Below are 19478 nucleotides of genomic sequence, written 5' to 3' on the forward strand. Positions count from 1 at the left end.
GCCTGCCTCCATACCCCCTCAGCACAGACAGACTACTGTCTAACGTCCTCACCTGAGGGTCCCCACCCACCGCCCCCCTTCTCCTGTCCCCTTGTCCCCTCGGAACAGGCAGACTACTGTCTAACGACCTCACCTATCCCAGATACTCCCCTCAAAGCAGGATTTGGGGGAGCCCTGGGAGACATGGAAGTTGGGAAGAGTTCTGACCCCAAATGGAACCTGGGAAATGGAGCCTGGGGAGGGTCTTCAGTGCACACCAGCCCCAACCTCCCAGACCAGGCCCCTGTGCTTTCCATGTCAGAGTTCTCTGTCGCCCAGAGAGTCCTGACCACTGCCGTCCCCTCTCCTCCTTGCAGTGTGAGCGCCTGGTGGGTCTCCTCCTGGACACAGCTGTGGTATCCACGCCATCCTCGGGAGGCGCCCAGAGGAACGTTGTCAGCTTCTCTCATGGACAGTATTTCTACAACCTGTTCTCAGAAACAGTCAACACTGAACTGTTGAGAAATCTGGATCTTGCCGTATCAGAGCTCATGAAGTCATCTGTGGGTAATCCCAAAATGGTAATGGGTTTTTCCTCTTAGGAAAGTGTGTTTTCTTTAGTAATAAAGGGGTTGCTGTACTGCTGAGAAAATGCATCATTAAAACAAAATACAGTCTCTGCCTGGAAGGTCTAAAAAACTCCTGCCCAAAGCCTCTCCTCTGTGAGCAGTTAGTGACGTAGTGGATATGAGACTTTGACCCTTGTTCTCATCTCGCAGGGCCCGTACGACATGGCTCAGCTGTGGGAGCGACCGGCCTTAGCCTCCCCCGGCTACAGCTGGGCCAACGCCGCAGTCCCCGTCACAATGCTGTGTCCTCGCTTCCCACACATTCATGTTCTGGCCCCTCTGCCCCTCACACTGAACCTTTGCAGGTCAATATTTAATATGTAGTTGACTTTGGTCTGCTAAACTTAATTTTGAACTTTAAGTTGGTTGGTAGACCATCAAAAATCGTTAACTGATTCAATGGCCATTCTAAGGCAGAGGCATAATTTCCTGCTGAGTTAATGAGCTGTTACTGCAAGGAGACTTTACAGCTGGGGCCCGAGTCAGCAGGTTGTTAACTATGTGAGAGTTAAGAGCAGGTGTTTCCGATGCGCCTGGTCTCCACGGGGTCTGTGTCTGTGTCCCGTGTGCCTCTCCCCAGAAAGCTGCTGGGGCAAGTTCTGCACCAAGACAGCGTTGCAGTGGGGACTGAGGAAGACATGAGTCTGGGAAGTGGGCAGTCTCCCGGGGAGGGCGCTGACCCCCACGCAAGCCCCGGGAGGCGCCCCCCACCCCCCGATGATGCACAGCCTCCGCCCTTCCCACCCCCCGCCCCGATGCGTTTGATGACAGCAGTGACAGTCATGAGAAGAGCTCAGGAGGGGCGCACGCTGGGGCGCTGTCCCCTGCCCAGCGAGAATCCACGTACAGCCCCTGTGTGTGCGAATCCCTCCCACGGACCGCGGCGCTAGAGTGCATTTCCTCGTCAAGGGTACCTGCGCCATTCACACCATGTTGTTCACAAGTCAAGTATTAAGTTCATGGCCATCAGTGTTGCCAAGGAAGGAGACATATGCTAGCCTGGCTCATCTGTGAGTGGGGTCATGGCAGCGGGGACGTTGACTCATGGATCTCAGTGGACTTAGGAGAGCGCTGTTGGGAAGGCGGTTGGACAGGAATACATGCACGTGTGTCCCTGTGTGTGTGCACATGTGTGCCTATGTCCCTGTGTGTGCATGTGCCTACGTATGTGTGTGCTCTGTGGCTGTATCTCTGTGTGCCTGTGTCCCTGTGTGTGTGCACATGAACACGGTGGTAGTGGTGACCGCAGAGAGCTGCCTTCCCCTCCCATGGAGAATGCCCCCACTAAAAAGACAGTATGGTGTAAGCCTGATCAGTCAAGGGGCTGGAGGCCACTGTGGGCCTTTGTAAGAAAACTCACATGTTAAGTTACATGTGAACTTCAGATTTGAGGAGCTGTGAGGTACATGGCTTTTCTGGAAATAGCGTCTTCATTTTCTGGGAAGAGCTTTGAATGACAGTAAATTCTGTTGTCCATCTGTCGGCCTGGATGATAAGTTTCCCTTCCTTTGCCTGCACTGTTCCAGGTGAGCGCCGTTCTGAACGGCCTGTTGGATCAGAGCTACCGGGACCGAGCCAGCCAGAAGCACCAAGGCCTGAAACTGGTCAGCACCATCCTGCAGAGCTGGGGGTGCTGCAGCCCGTGGTGGGCCGGGGACGCCACCCCTGACAGCAAAACTGCGGTGCTCACCTTACTGGCAAAAATTCTGCAGGTATTTTCAGAGAGCTTGAAAATGTAATTGTGTCCATTGCTTGTGTCTTTGAAAGTTTGGTGGAGGTTTCTTGAAAAGCTCATTAGTTTGATTAATTTCCGATTCACTTACATCTTATGTTTTTCTGTTTTTTTACTTTATTGTCCTTTATTCTCATTGTTTCTTCTTATACTTTATCTTCTCAGTGTGCCTTTATGTGCATTGTTTTAGAGGATAGTTTTAAAATATTTCAGAACAGAAATTGTTGACATCCTTTTGAAGCCCAAAAACAAATTTATAGATCATTTCTGAAATTTGAAAAGTAGAAAATGTGGTATAGGAAATTGGAGACACAGTGTAGACATCTGAGTTTATTTTCCCTCTGTTAGATCGATTCATCGGTATCCTTTAATACAAGTCACAGTGCCTTCCCGGAAGTTTTTACAACATTTGTGAGTCTACTTGATGATCCAAAATTGGATCTACATTTAAAGGTAAGAGATTAACAAGATTTTTTTCAGATTATGGTCTCCATTTGTTTCCTGTTTTATATTTTTGTGTATTTGTGATATTTTCTGTTTTTTTTTATTTTATTTTATGGAAAATTTCAGGCATTCTCAAAAGCAGAGGGAGCAGCACAGAGAACCGCTGGATCCCTGTCACTGGTTTTTGTAGCCATCAGTCATCTTTCTACTAATTAAGAATCTAAAACTTCTCAGTAACTTGGGTCCAGAACTTCATAGACTATAATTTTAGAGTCCCGTAACAGTTAGATTTTACTCCAGTAAAGTGTAGCCTCATGAAAGCGTCTCGCTCCTGGATCACAAGGATTTTTCTTTGGGATTTTCTGCTTCATGTGCTTAGTCAGGTTTCACATTTCTCAGCACGAGGGGGTCTGGGAACTGATGTCCCGCCCAGGGAGGAAGGCCCTGCCTGGGATCTCCCGGGCCCTGGTGGAGGAGAGTCAGCTCTGCATTCACCCTGTAGGCTGTCCACAGTGGTCTTTCCTCAAGGACTTGGGCAGCAGGTTCCTAGTAGTGGTTCTGCTTGTGGGAGGAGAAATCATGCAGACTCATGCTGCCCTGTCCCATGCTCTCGGGTGGCCCTGACTTGGCCACCGAGGCGAGAGTGGAAGCCTGGATGCAGGGCACATCCCACCATAGGCTTGGTGTCCTGCAGTGGTCATTGAACCCCCTGGCTCCATCTGTAGAGAGCAGTCATTGCCCTTGTCCATGGGGCCTGCAGCTAGTCTCACCCTTGTGCTTGCTCCGCAGAGCCAGGCCGTGGCACTGCTCCCCTTCTTCTCCAGCCTCACGGGGGACCGTCTGCAGGAGCTCAGACACATTCTTGAGAAGCTCATCGTCTCTCATTTCCCCATGAGGTCTGGAGAGTTTCCCCCGGGGACTCTGCGCTACAGTAACTACGTGGATTGTATGAAAAAGGTTAGTTTTCAGTAGTAGCAAACAAAGGTAAAACACTGTTTGTTTCCTGTTAACATTTCTTGGGGAGAAATAACTGAAATATTGAGAGAATGTTCTCATTTTAAGGATTCTGTTGAATTCATTTTGAAAGCTGGGTGTCTGTGGAGGCAGAAGCGTTATTTAAATCCTTTGTAACTAATTGTTCCTCAGACTTCCCTGGTGGCTCATACAGTAAAAGCGTCTGCCTATAATGCGAGAGATCTGGGTTTGATCCCTGGGTTGGGAAGATCCCCTGGAGAAGGAAATGGCGACCCACTCTAGTACTCTTGCCTTGAAAATCCCATGGACGGAGGAGCCTGGTAGGCTATAGTCCGTGGGGTCACAAACAGTCGGACACGACTGAACGACTTCTCTTTCTTTTCCAGTACAAAAATTGTGAGGTATTTTATGCATATAAATTTGTGCAATATTTTATGCATGATGTGTAACTTTTGAAGAATAATACCCAAAAAAGCTTAGAAACAGAATATTACGTATATGGTACAGCTTCTGAAGTTTGAGTAGTGGTTGTTTGAGAAGCATCCATATAACCATCTCCCATATTCAGCTGTTAACTTTTTGTCATGCTTGCTTTGTGTGTGTGCATGCGGTGTGTATGTGTTTGGCTGAAACCTTTGCGAGTTAGCTGCACACGTCCTGGAGATTCACCCCCGGATGCTTCAGCAGTGCGTCCTGAGTGGGAGGTGCCACGCTGATACCAGACGCAGGAAAGTTCACACTGCTCTCAGACCCTGTGTTCTGTCGTCTGTGGTCACACTTCTGATGTCCTTGTGTTTGGCTGGATGTTTCAAATCAGGATCTAATTAACAGTTGCTGTAAATTGTCATGTCTCTGGTGTCTTTACATCTGTAACTGCTTCCCCTTCATCCCTTTTGTTTCTCTGTGATGTTGGGTTTTGGAAGAAAGCAGAGCCTATTCTTAGAGGCTGACCCCCTTTGTCTGATTGGTTCCTTGAGGTGCTCTTTTGTTTCCCTCTCCCTCTGCCTTTTCTCTAAACTAGAATTCAGGCTGCAGGCATGGCCATGATATTCAGGGTCACCTTTCTGGCAACAGCACCGTCCCCCAGTAGGCCTTGTGAGCGACCTCACGTCTGCTGGCTGGCCACAGTGGTTGCCGCCTCGCTTCTCTGTTGGATGGTGTATTCTTTCTGCAAATTGGAAGTCATCAGTGGGCAGCAGCACCATTGCACCAGTACCATCTGAATTTCTTGCTCCCTCACAACCTGCCAGCAACTTGTTGTTGAGTCCACAAAGGTTCTGAGTAGATCTATAGTACCTTTCTCTTACTTCAGTGCAAGTGCAAATAATCATGGAACATTTGAAGAAAGCTTCTGGTCTAAAAAAGATGTAAAACAACAGGAACTGAGAGGGAACAGAGTCAACAAGTCAAGATAACATCAAAGAGACTGTTCAGAGTAACTTCAGAGACTAGAGATGGTGTCATGTTGAGAAAGAACAAGTGAGGGCTCTTGGAAATTAATTACATGAGGGCAGAATTAAAAAGCCTTCACCAAACGGCAGATGAGATTGCAGCTGTCTCCTGAAGCGTAGAGAGAGCAGAGGGACATGGAGGTGGAAGGTGGGATGTGAGGTGAGAACGCTGCACCCACAGCCTGGGGTGTGTGCGGTGTGGCGAGGCTGGTGTGAGGGGACACTCACACCCCGGGGGCTGGAGCCCAGGAGCGGCTTCGTGGACGGGAAGAGAGGACCCAATACGTGGTCAGAGGAAAACTATCTGTGAAACTCTGAGGGAATCAAAGCTCAAGTATTTTGTGAACATTATGGGCCAGGCATTAACTGTAGCCACAAAAATGACCTATATTGGCATTTGTTAATCTTTGTGAAACTGTTATAATTTTCTCTTTTTTATTTGAACTGTCAAAAACCAGTCCAACACAATTATCACCACCACCACCATTGGTGTGTGTTTCTTTCTTAGTTTCTGGATGCATTGGAGTTATCCCAGAGTCCTATGTTGATGGAGTTGATGACAGAAATTCTGTGTCGGGAACAGCAGCATGTTCTGGAAGAATTATTTCAGTCTACTTTCAGGAAGATTGCCAGAAAGTAAGTCACTCCTAGTTTGTGATCCCAGGAACCATAGATGTTTTATTTCTGTGGGAGATTATTATCGCTGTGCAGAAAACAGTGAGTGCCTTATAACAGTAGATGCGGTTAAATTTTTGACAAAATCCAACACTCATTTACTCATTTATGATAAAATATGGCAAAAATATGGCACATTTATGGATAAAAGTGGCAAAAGGTCATCTAAGAAAAACCAACAGCCAACAAAATATAGTGAAAGGCTGAATGTTTTCTTCCTGAGTTTGGGAACAAGTTAAGGATGTATATTCTTTTCTACTTGATATAGTACTGGAGGTTCCAGCCATTGCAATCAGGCAGGCAAAAGAAATAAAAGACAGTCAAGGTGGAAAGAAAGAAATAGAACTGTATTTACTCACAGATGGCCCAAGGTAGAAAATCCTGAAGATCACAAGAAACTATTAGAACAAATAGACAATTATAGAAAATTTATTACGTACAGGATCAGTATTCACAAACCAATGGTATTTCTATATACGAACAGAGAACATTTGACACTATAATTACAAATGTAATTCCATTGATAATAGCATAGAAAAGAATAAAACAGATGGGAATAAATCTAACAAAAGAAGTTCAAGACTAGTACACCAAAAATTACAATCTATTGGTTAAGGAAATTAAAAAATGAAAGATCTAAATAAGTGGAGTGATATTCCATGTGCATGAATTACAAGATACAATATTGTTAGCATGGTTATTTCTGTCTGCATTGATAGCTTTCATGCAGTCCATATCAGAATTCCAACAAGTCTTATTTTTTTGTGTATAGGAATTGTCTAGGAGTTTCTAATATTTTATGGAAGTGCAAAATACCCCTTAACAGCCAAAATAATTTTGAAAAAGAGGGATAAAATTGGAGGATTTTTCACACCCCAGTTTTAAAACTTACTCCAGTGCTACAATTGTCTCTCTGTAATTTTTTTCATTTTTAGAGCTTTTTAAGACAAAACAGAGGTAAATGTCAATCCATTGCCATCACTTTTCTTTCTGATGTTCCTGCTGTCCCATCTGTGGCCAGTGGGTCCCTGGTAGGTAGTTCCTCAGTGCTTGGGCAGCTCTCCACTGGTCTCTGATTGTCTTTCAGATGCTCTCTGGCTCTGCAGATTGTCTCAGGCTCCTGAATCACACCATTTCTCCAGAGGGTCTGTGAAATGGTGTTTCGAGACCACAGTCTGGGTCCTAGGTGAACTTGGTGCTGCTGGGTTGCAGTGTTACTTTCAGTTCACACAATTAAGGAACAGTTTGTTTAAGGAAAAGAAAGTTACTCTGATCTTTCTCTTTCAATCTTAACATTATGAGTTCTTTATTTTTAACGTCTTTTATTATTTTTTCCCTTACATTGTAGATCTTTATTTTTTCTGTTGAGTATTGATTTAAATAACATTCCATCGTTACATAATTGTTTTATCCTATAATACAAAGAAAGTATCTTCAAAAATAACTAAGAATAATCATAGCTGGATGAAGTTAACATTTTAAATTTTATTTATAATTTACTTAGAGTGTATTCTCTGAGGATATAGTCACACTTTATGTTTACTTGAGTGTTTTTCAGTGTGTGGTTATTACACCACTTCATTAGGTACACTTTAATTAATTTTCAGATCTTAGAAGTTATTTTATTTTGATTTAATTTTGTTTTTGAACACATGAAATACATACATGCATTGAACACTGAAAGTAAGTAATGTGCTGTATTCCGGAACCTCCTTCTGTCTTGGTCCCTCTTCTGTCATCTTACGCTCCTTCGCCTTTTTTCTACTTCTTATTTTCTACAGACACTCCAAATCAGCTATAGAGATCTCTGCTTTCCTTTTTTTAAAAAAAGCAATTGTGTAATTAATCACTGTGGAAGTGTTGCAGTGTGTGGACACAGTCCCTGCTGCTGGGCTCTGTGTCAGCCTTTTGCTGTTGAGAGTAGTAGCTCAGTGACTAGAGTAGTAGCTCAGTGACTATAAATAGCTCAGTGACTGGAGTAATAGCTCAGTGACTAGAGGAGTAATACTGCAATGACCAGAGGAGCAATAGCTCAGTGACTAGAGTAGTGGCTCAGTGACTAAACAGCTCAGTGATTAGATTAACAGCTCAGTGACTAGATTAACAGCTCAGTGACTAGAGTAGTAGCTCAGTGACTAGAGTAGTGGCTCAGTGACTAAACAGCTCAGTGACTAGAGTAGGGCTCAGCGATCAGAGGAGCCGTAGCCCAGCGACTCGCCCTGGGCCTGGCCTGTTGTGTGTTGCCAGTGCAGCTTTGCAGTGGATCCCTAAGTGTGAGAGCAAAGGTAAATGCATCTTTAATTGTGCTAGATATCATCACATCCCCTCTGGGGGATGTGTTATTTGTATTCCTTTTGGCAATGTATGTAAGTGTCTATTTCATCACAGTCTTGTCAATGGAGTATACTGACAAACATGTGGATTTTTTCCGGTGATAACAGGTGAGAAAGAATCTCTCAGTGTCACTCTAATGTGTTTCTTCTGTTATGAGTGACGTGGAACACGTGTTCATAGTGAATGCTCATCTGCACTGACTTTTCAGTAAACTGTGTGGTGGCCATTCTTGCTCTTTTCCCTTTCCTCCTTCTTCCTTTAGCAGGATGGTCCTGGAGAATTTAGGTCTGGGACAGTCTGGACTCACATTGCAGAGCTCTTGTAGGTCCAATCATGTCCTGCAACCTCAATTTTTTGTGACTGAATTACCCTCAAATCCAGTATTTTTTCTCATATCTAACTTCTGAACATCAGGATTTTAGAACTGGGAAAGATTTTAATGGTCATTCAGTCGTAACCTCTTATTTTATAGGCAGGGAAACAGTCTATCCTTTAACTTCAAGATTCATAGACTGAATTGTGTAGGCAATCATTCATAGACCATGTTTCCCCGATGGCTGAGTCTCTACCTGGAAAGTACAATGGTGGGTCCTTGGTTCATGAGTTTCAGGGTCCGGGACACATGATGGTCTTCAGCCTGGGGCTCTTCGAAGCCTTGCAGGTGTCCTCTGAACCGGACCAAACTTGAAAATAAATGAAAATATCCTTTTTCCTAGGCCTAAAAAGGCACGAAGGTTTCTGGAATGAGTAAGATCACATGGCTTATGTGCATATGCTTCTTGTATTTCACGGTTTTATATGCATAATCATTAGTTTTCTAATTCATAATCATTAGCATTTACTTGTAGCATAGTGGGCCCTCGTGGAGTATTCATTTAAAGCCGGCATGTGCATGTAATTTTCCTTTGTTCTTAGGAGTTCATGTGCCACGCAGTTGGGCCTTCTGGAAGGTGTGTACCGGAAGTTCAGCAGGGACGACCTGCTTCCCAGCGCCACCCGCCAGGCGGTAGTGGACCGGGCCCTCCTCACTCTGCTGCGGCACTGTGGTCTGGTGGCTCTGAGGGACTTCTTCAGCAGAACTGTGGTGGAGGCTATCGATGTGTTGAAGTCCAGGTTTACAAAGGTATCAAAGTCTGTTACTAAGTTGGATGTTAGTAAGAGACAACAGCCCTTCTTGGTCAGGCTCACTAGAAACTGCCATGTATTCAGCCAGGGTTTCAGCAACTCAAGAAGCGTCCCCTCCATGCTCTGATCTCAGTCTTTGGGCACATGGCGTCTGCGTTAGTCTCTGGAGACGTCTGTAACAAATGACTGGGAGTGTGGCTTAGACCCACAGGGCTTTCTGTCTCATGGTTCTGAGATCAGAAGTCAGAAATCCGCTTCCTGGGGCTGTACTTGCTCTAGAGGCTCCAAGGAGAACACGTTTTTCTCCACCAGCCTCTGGGCCCAGCATCCCTCGGCTCATGGCCACGGTGCTCCTCCCTCTGAGTCTTGGTCACTTGACCCCCTCCTCCTCCTCTTCCTCTTCTTCTATTTTAAAAAAATCCACGATTTTTCTTTTTTTCTGATTGATATATATTTGATTTACAATGTTGTGTTCATTTCAGGTATACAGCAAAGTGTTTGTTATATTAAGTTGGTGCAAACGTAATTGTAGTTTTGGGCTGTGAATTTTAAAACATTATAACTAGGCTCAAACACATCTTTATTAATCAAAGTAGGAACCATTACAGTCGTTCACTCTTGTCGCATAGAATAAGAGAAGATGACTCTTCAAAACAACCAAGCTTTTTCACCTTTCCAGTTTGCTTCACATACTGAACAACCATAGAGTGGTCGACAATGAGTTCTTCGACAACTTTTCTTGTAGTTTTAAGAGGATCAGCTTCAGTGATGGCTCTCAGTTGGTCATTGTCAACATCCGATGTCTGGGTACTTCATTCCTTATCTGCAAGGCTCTCATCTCCTTTGCAAAACTTCCTGAACCACCACCGTGCTGTACATTCATTAGCAGTTTCTGGGCCAAATGTGTTGTTGATGTTGTAAGTTGTCTCCTCTGCTTTATGACTCATTTTGAACTTGAATAAGAAAAATCGCTCAAATTTGCTTTTTGTCTAGCTTCATTTCCATAGTCTATCATTACATTACATTACAGTCCATGTCATTACACAGCTATAAGTCATTAGCAAAAATCTTAGTGAGAAATGTGCATTAAAATGATGTAATGATATATAACATAACCAAATTAAGAATGTATTCCAAGATCAAACAGCAGAGTTCAACAATGCAAAACCCCAATTACTTTTGCACCAACCTAATACATATATGTGCGTCTATTCTTTATTTGATTCTTTCCCATTAGAGGTTATTACAAGACACTGAATATAGTTCCTGTGCTATACAATGGTTCTTTGTTTATCTGTTTTATATATAGTTATGTGTGTTAATCTAGACTCCTAATTTATCTGCTTCCACTCCTCACCCTTTAGTAACCAGAAGTCTGTTCTCTGTCTTTGAATCTATTTCTGTTTTCTAAGTTGACTGTCTCATAGTTTAGATTCTACTTATAAATGATACCATATATTTGTCTTTGTGTGACTTACTTCCCTTAGTATGATAATCTGTAGGTCCGTCCATGTTGCTGCAAATGGCATTATTTCATTCTTTTTTATGGCTAAGTAATATTCTATCGTATTGATGTATGTACCACCTCTTTATCCATTCCTCTGTCAGTGAACACTTGAGTTGCTTCTGGCCCTCTCAGTTCTGTGTACTGTCTCTCTCTGCCTCTCTCCTGTAAACAGGAGTGCATTTAGGACCCTCTTGGATAATCTCAGAATTCTTTGTTTCATTTCATCTGTCTCATCCCTTCTCTCATGCAAGGTGACAGACCCAGGTTCCAGGCATTGGAGTGTGGGTGTCTTTTCAGGTCTTTAATTCAGCCTCACACAGTCCACCTGGGCCAAGTGTTTCTGCTTGCAAAATACATTTATCTCATTCCAGGTCTAAACCCATTACAACATCAACTTCTATGTCCAAAAGCTCACCTAAAAATTGTTAGCACCAAGTACCAGACCTCATCATCTAGATTGGTATGGGTGGGGCTCTCAGAATGGTGCATTCTGAGCGCACATCCTCTCTGTGGACCTGTGAAGCTAGAAAACACATTATTTGCTTCCAAAATACAGTGGTGGGACAGGCATAGGATGACCATTATAGACATTCCTGTTCCAAACAGGAGACAATGGAAGGAAGGAGTTTGTTCTCCAAAGCAGTTTGAAAATTCAGCGGGGCAAATCCATTAGGTTTCAAGACCTGAGAATAGTGCTCTGTGGCCTGGTGTTTATGCTCTGGGCCAAAGACTCTGTTCTTGGAGTCATCTCCTTTTTCCTTGAAGGTTAGCATTTGTTTTCAGCTGAGCAGTTTTGTCTGTTTCTTGCCTGTAGCATTTGGGGAATACAGCATCCTTTTTTTTCATTTCATCTTGTCTCCTTCCCTTTCAGTTTAAACTGGTCTGAGCTTCTCAGAAACCTTTTGTCCGTCTCCTGCCCACCTTGGAGATTCCTGCCATGGCCCCTCCCTGGTCCTGGGTCTTGCGGTGGGGTGGGGGGGTCGTGCAGGCTGAGGCGGCAGTGAGCACAGGCTTCTTTCCCTGGCTGCCCCTGTGGTCTTCTCCAACTGACTGCCCTCACCGTGGATCTCCTCGTGGCAGTGTCTTCTACAAGCTGGATGGGCTGAGAATTTCCCACATCATCAAGTTCTGGTTCTTTTTGCTTAACTGCTGCTGCTGCTAAGTCGCTTCAGTCGTGTCTGACTCTGTGCGACCCCATAGACGGCAGCCCACCAGGCTCCCCTGTCCCTGGGATTCTCCAGGCAAGAACACTGGAGTTCTGTCTAATTTCTCACACTCACATTTTATTATGAGCAGCAAAGAAGAAGCCAGGCTTATCTCCAACAAATTTACTTAGAAATCCTTTCAGCTCCATATTCAAGGGCACAGCCTACATTCTCTGCTTCCTGCACAACCTCTGAACATTCTTCAGCTAAGCTTTCTCCCACCATATGGCATGGATCCTCTTTCCTCCAGTTTCTAAAAACTGTTACCTACTTAATTCTGAGACCTCACCACCAATTACTTTTAATGTCCATATTTCTACCAAAAATAGGTTTGTGACGATGGCCATTCCCTGAGACAGCATTCATTGCTTTTGCTGCCACTGCCTTGCCCTCCACTTCCTTCTGAGTGCTCACCATCAGTGCCTTCAATGTTGACATTTCTAACAACAGTCTCTACAAGGCAATATAGACATTTTCTGTCATGTATGGTGAAATTTTTTTCCTCCTCTCTTCCCTGTTCAATTCCAAAGCCACTTACGTATTTTTTTCATTTTGAAGTAGCCCCCCCACTCTTGGTACCCAAATATATATTAGTTTCCTTAACCCCCCTGTAATAAATTACTGTAAGCTCGGTGGCCTAGACCAACAGAAGTCTATTGTTGTTTTGGAGGCCAGAAGTCCAAAATGAGTTTCACTGAGCTGAAGTATTTGCTGCCACACATCAGTACTTATGTTCATGTTTTAGCCCCTGGGCTGTTTCTTACTAAAGTGGTTTAACATTTTTGTTAAAATTATTTTCAATTTAAAGGGCATTGAGTATTGACAGACAGAGATTCACTCAGTCCTGTCCTACTTTTTGTGACCCCACAGACTGTGTAGCCTGCCAGTCTCCTCTGTCTATGGAATTCTCCAGGCAAGAATACTGGAGTGGGTTGCCATTGCCTTCTGCAGGGAATATTCCCGACCCAGGGACTGAACCTGGGTCTCCTGCATCACAGGCAGATTCTTTACTATCTGGGCCACCAGGAAACATTGAGTATTAAAGTTGATTTATTCAATAAAATATTTTCCATGTTTGATAGGACCAAAGCTAATCATTTGTTATATGTTTTTAGCTGAATGAATCTGCCTTTGACACTCAAATTACCAGGAAGATGGGATATTACAAGATGCTAGAGGTGATGTACTCTCGTCTTCCAAAAGATGATGTCCACTCCAAGGAATCTAAAATTAACCAGGTGTTCCACGGCTCGAGCGTCACAGAAGGAAATGAACTTACAAAGACATTGATTAAGTAAGGTTTTCCTTAACTTTAGATTGTAGTTAATTTTTTTGGTGCATGTATTTTTACGTATGTGTATAATATGAATACATGCCTAAACACTGAATCTTAGTAGTTTTCCTGTGTACAGACCATGTGGTGGTGGTGGTGGTGCCTCTGTCCGTGGGATTCTCCAGGCAGGAACACTGGAGTGGATTGCTGTTTCCTTCTCCAGGGGATCTTCCCAACCCAGGGATCAAACTTAGGTCTCCTGCGTGGCATGGCAGGCAGATTCTTTCCCACTGAGCCACCAGGGAAGCCCCTACAGAGTACTTTGATGGAGTTAATTCAACATGTTATTGGGCAGCATGTTTTATCCAATACACATCGTCCATAAAGAGCACAGCTTTTTCCCTTACTGTTTTTCTACCATTTCTTCTCCCTCAACAGCTCAATATGTTTTCAGTGTATGATTTACAGGAAGGCAGTATTGAGTGTATTTTATTTCTCTCTCATTTGAAACTGAAGGACTGTTCAGCATTTCTAAGCAGTGGTTCTGTAAAGCACGGAATAATCAGACGTGTCGTCTCTGAAGCCAGCTTTCTGTGCGGCTCCTGTCTTAGTGCTGAACACAGATGTGTAGGGTCTCGCTCTGCAGAGTCCCCTCCACCCCTGTGAACCCTCCTTATATGTGTGCCTTGGGGGTGATGTCACCCCCAGGCCTTGGCATCAATGAAGGTCTTGAGGGCCATGTTTTTCCTTCTGAATCCAACCTCTGAGCACAGCCCCCAGGGCTGGCGGGTTTGTGTTGCTGGTCTCCTGGAGCCAGTGGCAGGGAAATGTTGGGCTTGCCAGGTGGAGCCGCACAGGCCTCCTGGTGACAAATCTTGCTGCCCTGTGGTCACAGCGACCATCTGTGTATTACCAGAACCTGATCAATTGCTCCTCGGCCTGCAGCCCTGCAGAGGGACCCCGTCCCATAGCTGGGGGGGGGGGTTCTCATGGCTGGGGGTTTCCTGTAACTGGAGGGGGCCTGGCAGGGCAGGGGATGTGGTCCCATGGCTGGGCCTGGTACACTTCTCCCGTCAAGGGCTGGCCAATGATCCCTTCCAACTGCAGGCTGTGCGGAGCAGCTGGGAGCAGCGTAGACGGAGGGGCAGCTGTGTTCTGATGGCAGTGTGCTCACAGGGGCTGGCCGCTGTGGGCAGGGCCAAGACCAGGCTCCTGGGTGTGCTGGGCACCTCTGTCACCACTGCTACCCACCCTCCACGCCCTCGCACAGACCTTGGACTGTCATTCAGACCTGGCCTCTTGGAGCACCCCCTGCTCCTCGGGCTGGGCCCCCCACCCCAGCTTCCTGTGCAGTACAGCCCAGGTGGGTGCAGGTGTACAGGGCAGGTCCCGTGCTGTGGACTGGAGCTGGTCTCCCCTGGAGGGACTGACCCCCACCCGGCCGCCCACAGGCTGTGCCACGATGCCTTCTCGGAGAACATGGCTGGGGAGGCCCAGCTGCTGGAGCGCCGGCGGCTGTACCACTGTGCCGCCTACACTTGCGCCATTGCCCTTGTCCGCTGTGTCTTCACGGAGCTCAGGTTTTACCAGGGCTTCCTGTTCAGTGAGAAACCGGAGAAGGTAGGCCCCTCCAGACCGCTGGCTGTGCTCTATGGGTCCCGCGGGGTGGGGTTGGGGGTGCTGCTGGGTCCCGCGGGGCAGGGCGGGGTTGGAGGGGGGGTCTCCCTGAGCTGGGTGCGGATGAGGACGGCAGGTGCTACAGTGACATCAGCACCAGGCCTCTCCGCCGCTGGGGCATTGTCATAGGACTCTCTGCATTTACAGAACTTGCTCATTTTTGAAAATCTGATAGACCTGAAGCGCTGCTACACGTTTCCCATAGAAGTGGAGGTAAGTGAGGCTGGTCATGGTGTTTCCAAAGTAAAAACATTTAACTAAGGCTTGTAGGGAAAAAGGTACATGGTGCTGAACACTAAATGCCCTCTACTCAAGTCCGCTGTGAACAAGTCCGTGGTTTCTTACAGTTTGACCTCAGGTATAATCTCAGGCAGCTGTAAAAGGTTGGCCCTGACTCACGTTTTCCCTTAACTTGTAAAGGAGAGAAAATGCCAGTAAAAGGAGCTGTTAGCATGCATCCCCCGAGTGGTCTTCTGAGTAAGCTCCCATGGTCAGTGAGTTGAGGTCTGCCCCGTGCAATGTTGGGCCCTGGTGGAGGCTCATCCAATCCTGGGCGCCGGGAGCAGGAGTAGGGTGATGGGGAGGACACTGTGGCCAGAGCCAAGCTCAGTCTCTGCCGAGCTCAGCGGGTGCTGGGGGTGCTGCAGCCTTTCACAGCCCAGGGCGGTGGACAGGCAGGGCAAGTGCGAGGGGAGGCTGGCATTCTGTCCCGCGCCACCAACCTCCGCCCTGTCCTAGTGTGGCTCGGTGGCTCAAAGTTCAGGTAAGTGGTTGCTCCTGCCCTTGTGCCCTGTGCCCTTTTGGAATAAAGCTAGGACTGTTTTCTAGTCCTATGTTCAAAGAACTAAGACATCACATAATCACACTAGTCTTTGGGGCACTCAGACACTCTGTGTGTTACCTGGGAGTGTCTGGGAGCAGCTGGGAGCTCGGTGGTCTGTGCAGTTGAGGGCCTGTGCAGTTGTGCAGTTGAGGGCCTGAAGCTCCTGACTAGGCCTGAGGCTGGAGGAACACCACCCGCTGAGTCCCAGAGCCAAAGGAGCACCAGCTCCCGGGCTCTTGGGGTCTGTCTCTGTGGGTGTTAGTTTTGCTTAAAATGAGTAACAGTGATTTTTGTCAGATTGCTGCAAAAATAGAAAATATGTGACCCCGAGTCTAAAAAGTTTTAAATTGTCTGTTTTTGCCTAATAGGTTCCTATGGAAAGAAAGAAAAAGTACATTGAAATTAGGAGAGAAGCCAGGGAGGCGGCAAATGAAGATTCAGGTAGGATATTTTCAAAATGATGAGGAAGATTCTAGTATATAGATAGTATTTTAAATACCTCAACCTTGAATTGGATTTGGAAATTTTTATTTTCAAGTGGTAAATAGAATTGTACTTTGAAAGAAATGCAGTTAGTTAAAGCAGCACGGAAGCATCTCAGGGTAGCCAGAGGAGTTCAGATCTGGTTCACTTTCTTAACACAAGCAAGATTGGTGAGCTGTTTGCTTTTGGATTCTGTCTGTGTGTTACGTAGACTCGTCTCCCCCCGCGTTTGCTGCAATATCCCTGAAGGGGGGTCTTGGTCCTCGGGGTCAGCATGGCCCGCGATCCTGTGTGTAATGCCAGCCTCTGAAGAGAGCTCTCCTAGGCTCTGTGTTTACTACTTACTTGCCTGCATCAAGTCTTGGTTGTGACGCTCAGGCTTGGTTGCTCCGTGGCATGTGGAATCGTAACCAGGAATTGAATGCGTGTCCCCTGCCTTGGAACGCAGACTCTTAACCACTGCACCCCCAGGGAAGTCCCTAGCCTCTCTATTTAGAATCAACCCTCTGTCCTTCCACATGTTCCTGGTTTCAATTTTTGGCTTAATTTTTCTTCATGGCTTTCCCCTCCTCTGATTCAAGGGTAAAATGTGGACCAGTTTTGTAAATTCCTTACATACTTTGGATTAGTTATTTATCAGTAATACCTCTAGCCACATTTATGTTAGGGTTTATGAGCAGAATGTGCATCATAAAAATTTTAAATGCAAGAAGTTCTGTTAGCATCATGTCCAAAAACTGGCTCTAGTTTGACTTAATGTCTTTGTTTTTGCTAAAGAGTAACTGCTTAGGGATTCCAGATCACCTGGATGGTGGGTGAGGAGTACGGATTTAATGAAAGTATCCTAAATGCAGGAGTCACTTGAGCTTCTAGACACACGTGTCTTACTGATTTGAGTGATGGTAGCTCATCCTCTTTTTCCTTCAGGTGGCCCCCAATACATGTCTTCACTATCGTATCTGGCAGACAGCAGCCTGAGCGAGGAAATGAGTCAGTTCGATTTTTCAACTGGAGTCCAGAGCTACTCGTATGGGTCCCAAGACCTTCAGTCCAGTGCTGGTCATTTCCGGAGACGGGTGATTAAAGAGTGTTGTTGGTGTTGTGAGGGAAGGGGCGCCTCAGGATAGAGGGGCCTGAGCCTCTAGTCCAGGCACAGGGTCTAACGCTGCCAGCACAGGGAGGAGGCAGTGGGGGGATGGTCACATTCCTGGCTCCTCCCGGGCTCAGAGTTGATGTCAGAACCGTGTGTCTGCCATCAGTGATCCTGGCCCAAGCAGAGCCTCCCCCTTGGAGGGCGGGCCTCCAGGGAAGGAGTGTCTGGCAGCAGGGGCAGGCTGGGACCTTCACTTGTCCAATATGTCCTCTCGGGGTTTCCTGGGCTACTTTTTCCTGAAAGTGGTCTGTGCTGGGACACGCCCACATCAGTTACTCCTCCCCGTGTGTGTGACACCTCAGTTCAGCATCCCATGTGTAAAATGATTATCCCTGCTCTTTCTTTCTTAAAAAGGATCAGGAATTTTAAAAATTCTATTATTGATTAAAATTTTCAGGCAGATTAAGTTCACAGAAGTCCTCAGTACTTTTCAAAGTACTGACAACACGATAGGAAACCGCATACCATGTGATTATCCTTCAGTTGCTCTACTTTCTACATTAAGTGGCAGCTGAGAATCGTGGGGACTGTTGCTCTCAACGTAGAGTGTTCTGGGGCCACCAGGACACATCTGAAGAGATGTGTGTGTAGAGAGCAGCAACTCTTCAGTGATGCCCTGACTTCGGTGTGGCCCCAGAGAGAGCTGGGCAGACGGAGGGAGGGGACACTTCCTGAGAACATGAGGAAGATGTGAGGTCGCGACTGTATGCACTGCGTGGCGGAGCAGGCAGTCGGGTGCTCAACCCCGACTCTCTCTCCCCAGGAGCGTCAGGACCCTGATGGCCCAGGCGACGTGCTGGACCTGGACATGGACGAGCTCAGCCAGCATGAGTGCATGGCCCCCCTGGTGGCCCTGGTCCAGCACATGCAAAGACTTGAGGCTGCGCTGCCCGGAGAGGAGGTCTCTCTGCTCTTTCTGGTCTCACTTACCACGGCTAACCATGACTGACCATGCCCTGTTGAACGAACATTTGACATCGAAGACTAAACTGAATTCCATCTCTAACACTCGTGATGTCTTGTCACTCATGTCCTGCTTTGTCACTGTTGTGTCGTAATGCCACTTTCTTGCTAAGTAATATTGAGTGTGTTATTTCAGGGTTCAGTGCCAGGAAATCTTCCTCCTTGGATGAAATTTCTTCATGACAAACTGGGAAATCCATCAGTGTCATTAAATATCCGTCTTTTCTTAGCCAAGCTGGTTGTTAATACAGAAGAAGTAAGTTATTTATTTCTTTAAAAACTGTTTTCAATTACATGCATCTCCTTAGAGAAGGAAATGGCAGCCCACTCCAATATTCCTGCCTAGGAAATCCCATGAACAGAGGAGCCTGGTGGGCTACAGTCCATGGAGCCTCAAAGAGTTATACGTGACTTAGCAACTAAGCACAAAAGCGCATATGAATCTACTTTTAAAAAACCCACAATAAAGGAAGACGTTAAGGGTCACAGCATGGCTTTATTCTCTGAATAAATTCGCCAGCCTGGATTACTTATTCAGCATCATTTTTCTTTCATTTTCTTGTAAAACACGTAAATTAACTTCCCCTGAGTTAGAAGTGGCCTTTGTTATGAAGTATGTGGGTTGGCAGGTTTCTTACAGCTGCCAGCCTTCTTGGTTTAGAGTGACAGAGAACGTGGTGAAGAGATTCCTGGTAACTGTGTGAAGAGTAGCCAACATGTTTGCATCATGGCTCTGTTTATCTGTCGGTCACGCGTGGCCCTGTCAGGAGGGGCACTCGGACGGGCTTATGAGTGACCCTAGGCTGACCTGGGAGGGGCAAGGGGTTCACATGCAGCTCAGGAGGAGCAAGTGTCAGGAGGGGGCCTCTGGGCAGCAACTCGCGAGGCCTTAAGGCCATCAAGTAGGGAGGGCCCTTCCTCAGAGTCATACTTGACTTCTAGCTCCTGTGGCTCAGACAGCAGAAATGACCCTTTTGGTTCTGGAGCTGAAATCCCGAGACTGGGATGTCAGCCAGTTGGTCCCGATGATGCGTGACCAGCTGCTGTGCA

General features: G+C 46.3%; 1 protein-coding gene across 5 annotated transcripts in view; it reads left to right on the forward strand.

The window, feature by feature from the left end:
- PRKDC (protein kinase, DNA-activated, catalytic subunit) overlaps positions 1-19478 on the forward strand; it is a 125179-nt gene that overhangs the window by 50399 nt on the left and 55302 nt on the right. For 4 of the 5 annotated variants that reach the window (XM_025265432.3, XM_044928778.2, XM_044928777.2 and 1 more), the window contains exons 36-48: positions 357-560; positions 2135-2320; positions 2689-2793; positions 3574-3741; positions 5719-5846; positions 9135-9342; positions 13172-13350; positions 14781-14949; positions 15154-15219; positions 16198-16270; positions 17240-17388; positions 18229-18366; positions 18565-18684. In XM_025265432.3, the coding sequence (XP_025121217.3) occupies positions 357-560; positions 2135-2320; positions 2689-2793; positions 3574-3741; positions 5719-5846; positions 9135-9342; positions 13172-13350; positions 14781-14949; positions 15154-15219; positions 16198-16270; positions 17240-17388; positions 18229-18366; positions 18565-18684 (1893 nt within the window). The remainder of the gene's footprint in view (positions 1-356; positions 561-2134; positions 2321-2688; positions 2794-3573; positions 3742-5718; positions 5847-9134; positions 9343-13171; positions 13351-14780; positions 14950-15153; positions 15220-16197; positions 16271-17239; positions 17389-18228; positions 18367-18564; positions 18685-19478) is intronic. The other variant, XM_044928776.2, reaches the window with a different exon arrangement.

Source organism: Bubalus bubalis, chromosome 15 (genome assembly GCF_019923935.1).
Source record: "Bubalus bubalis isolate 160015118507 breed Murrah chromosome 15, NDDB_SH_1, whole genome shotgun sequence".
Lineage (NCBI taxonomy): Eukaryota > Metazoa > Chordata > Mammalia > Artiodactyla > Bovidae > Bubalus > Bubalus bubalis.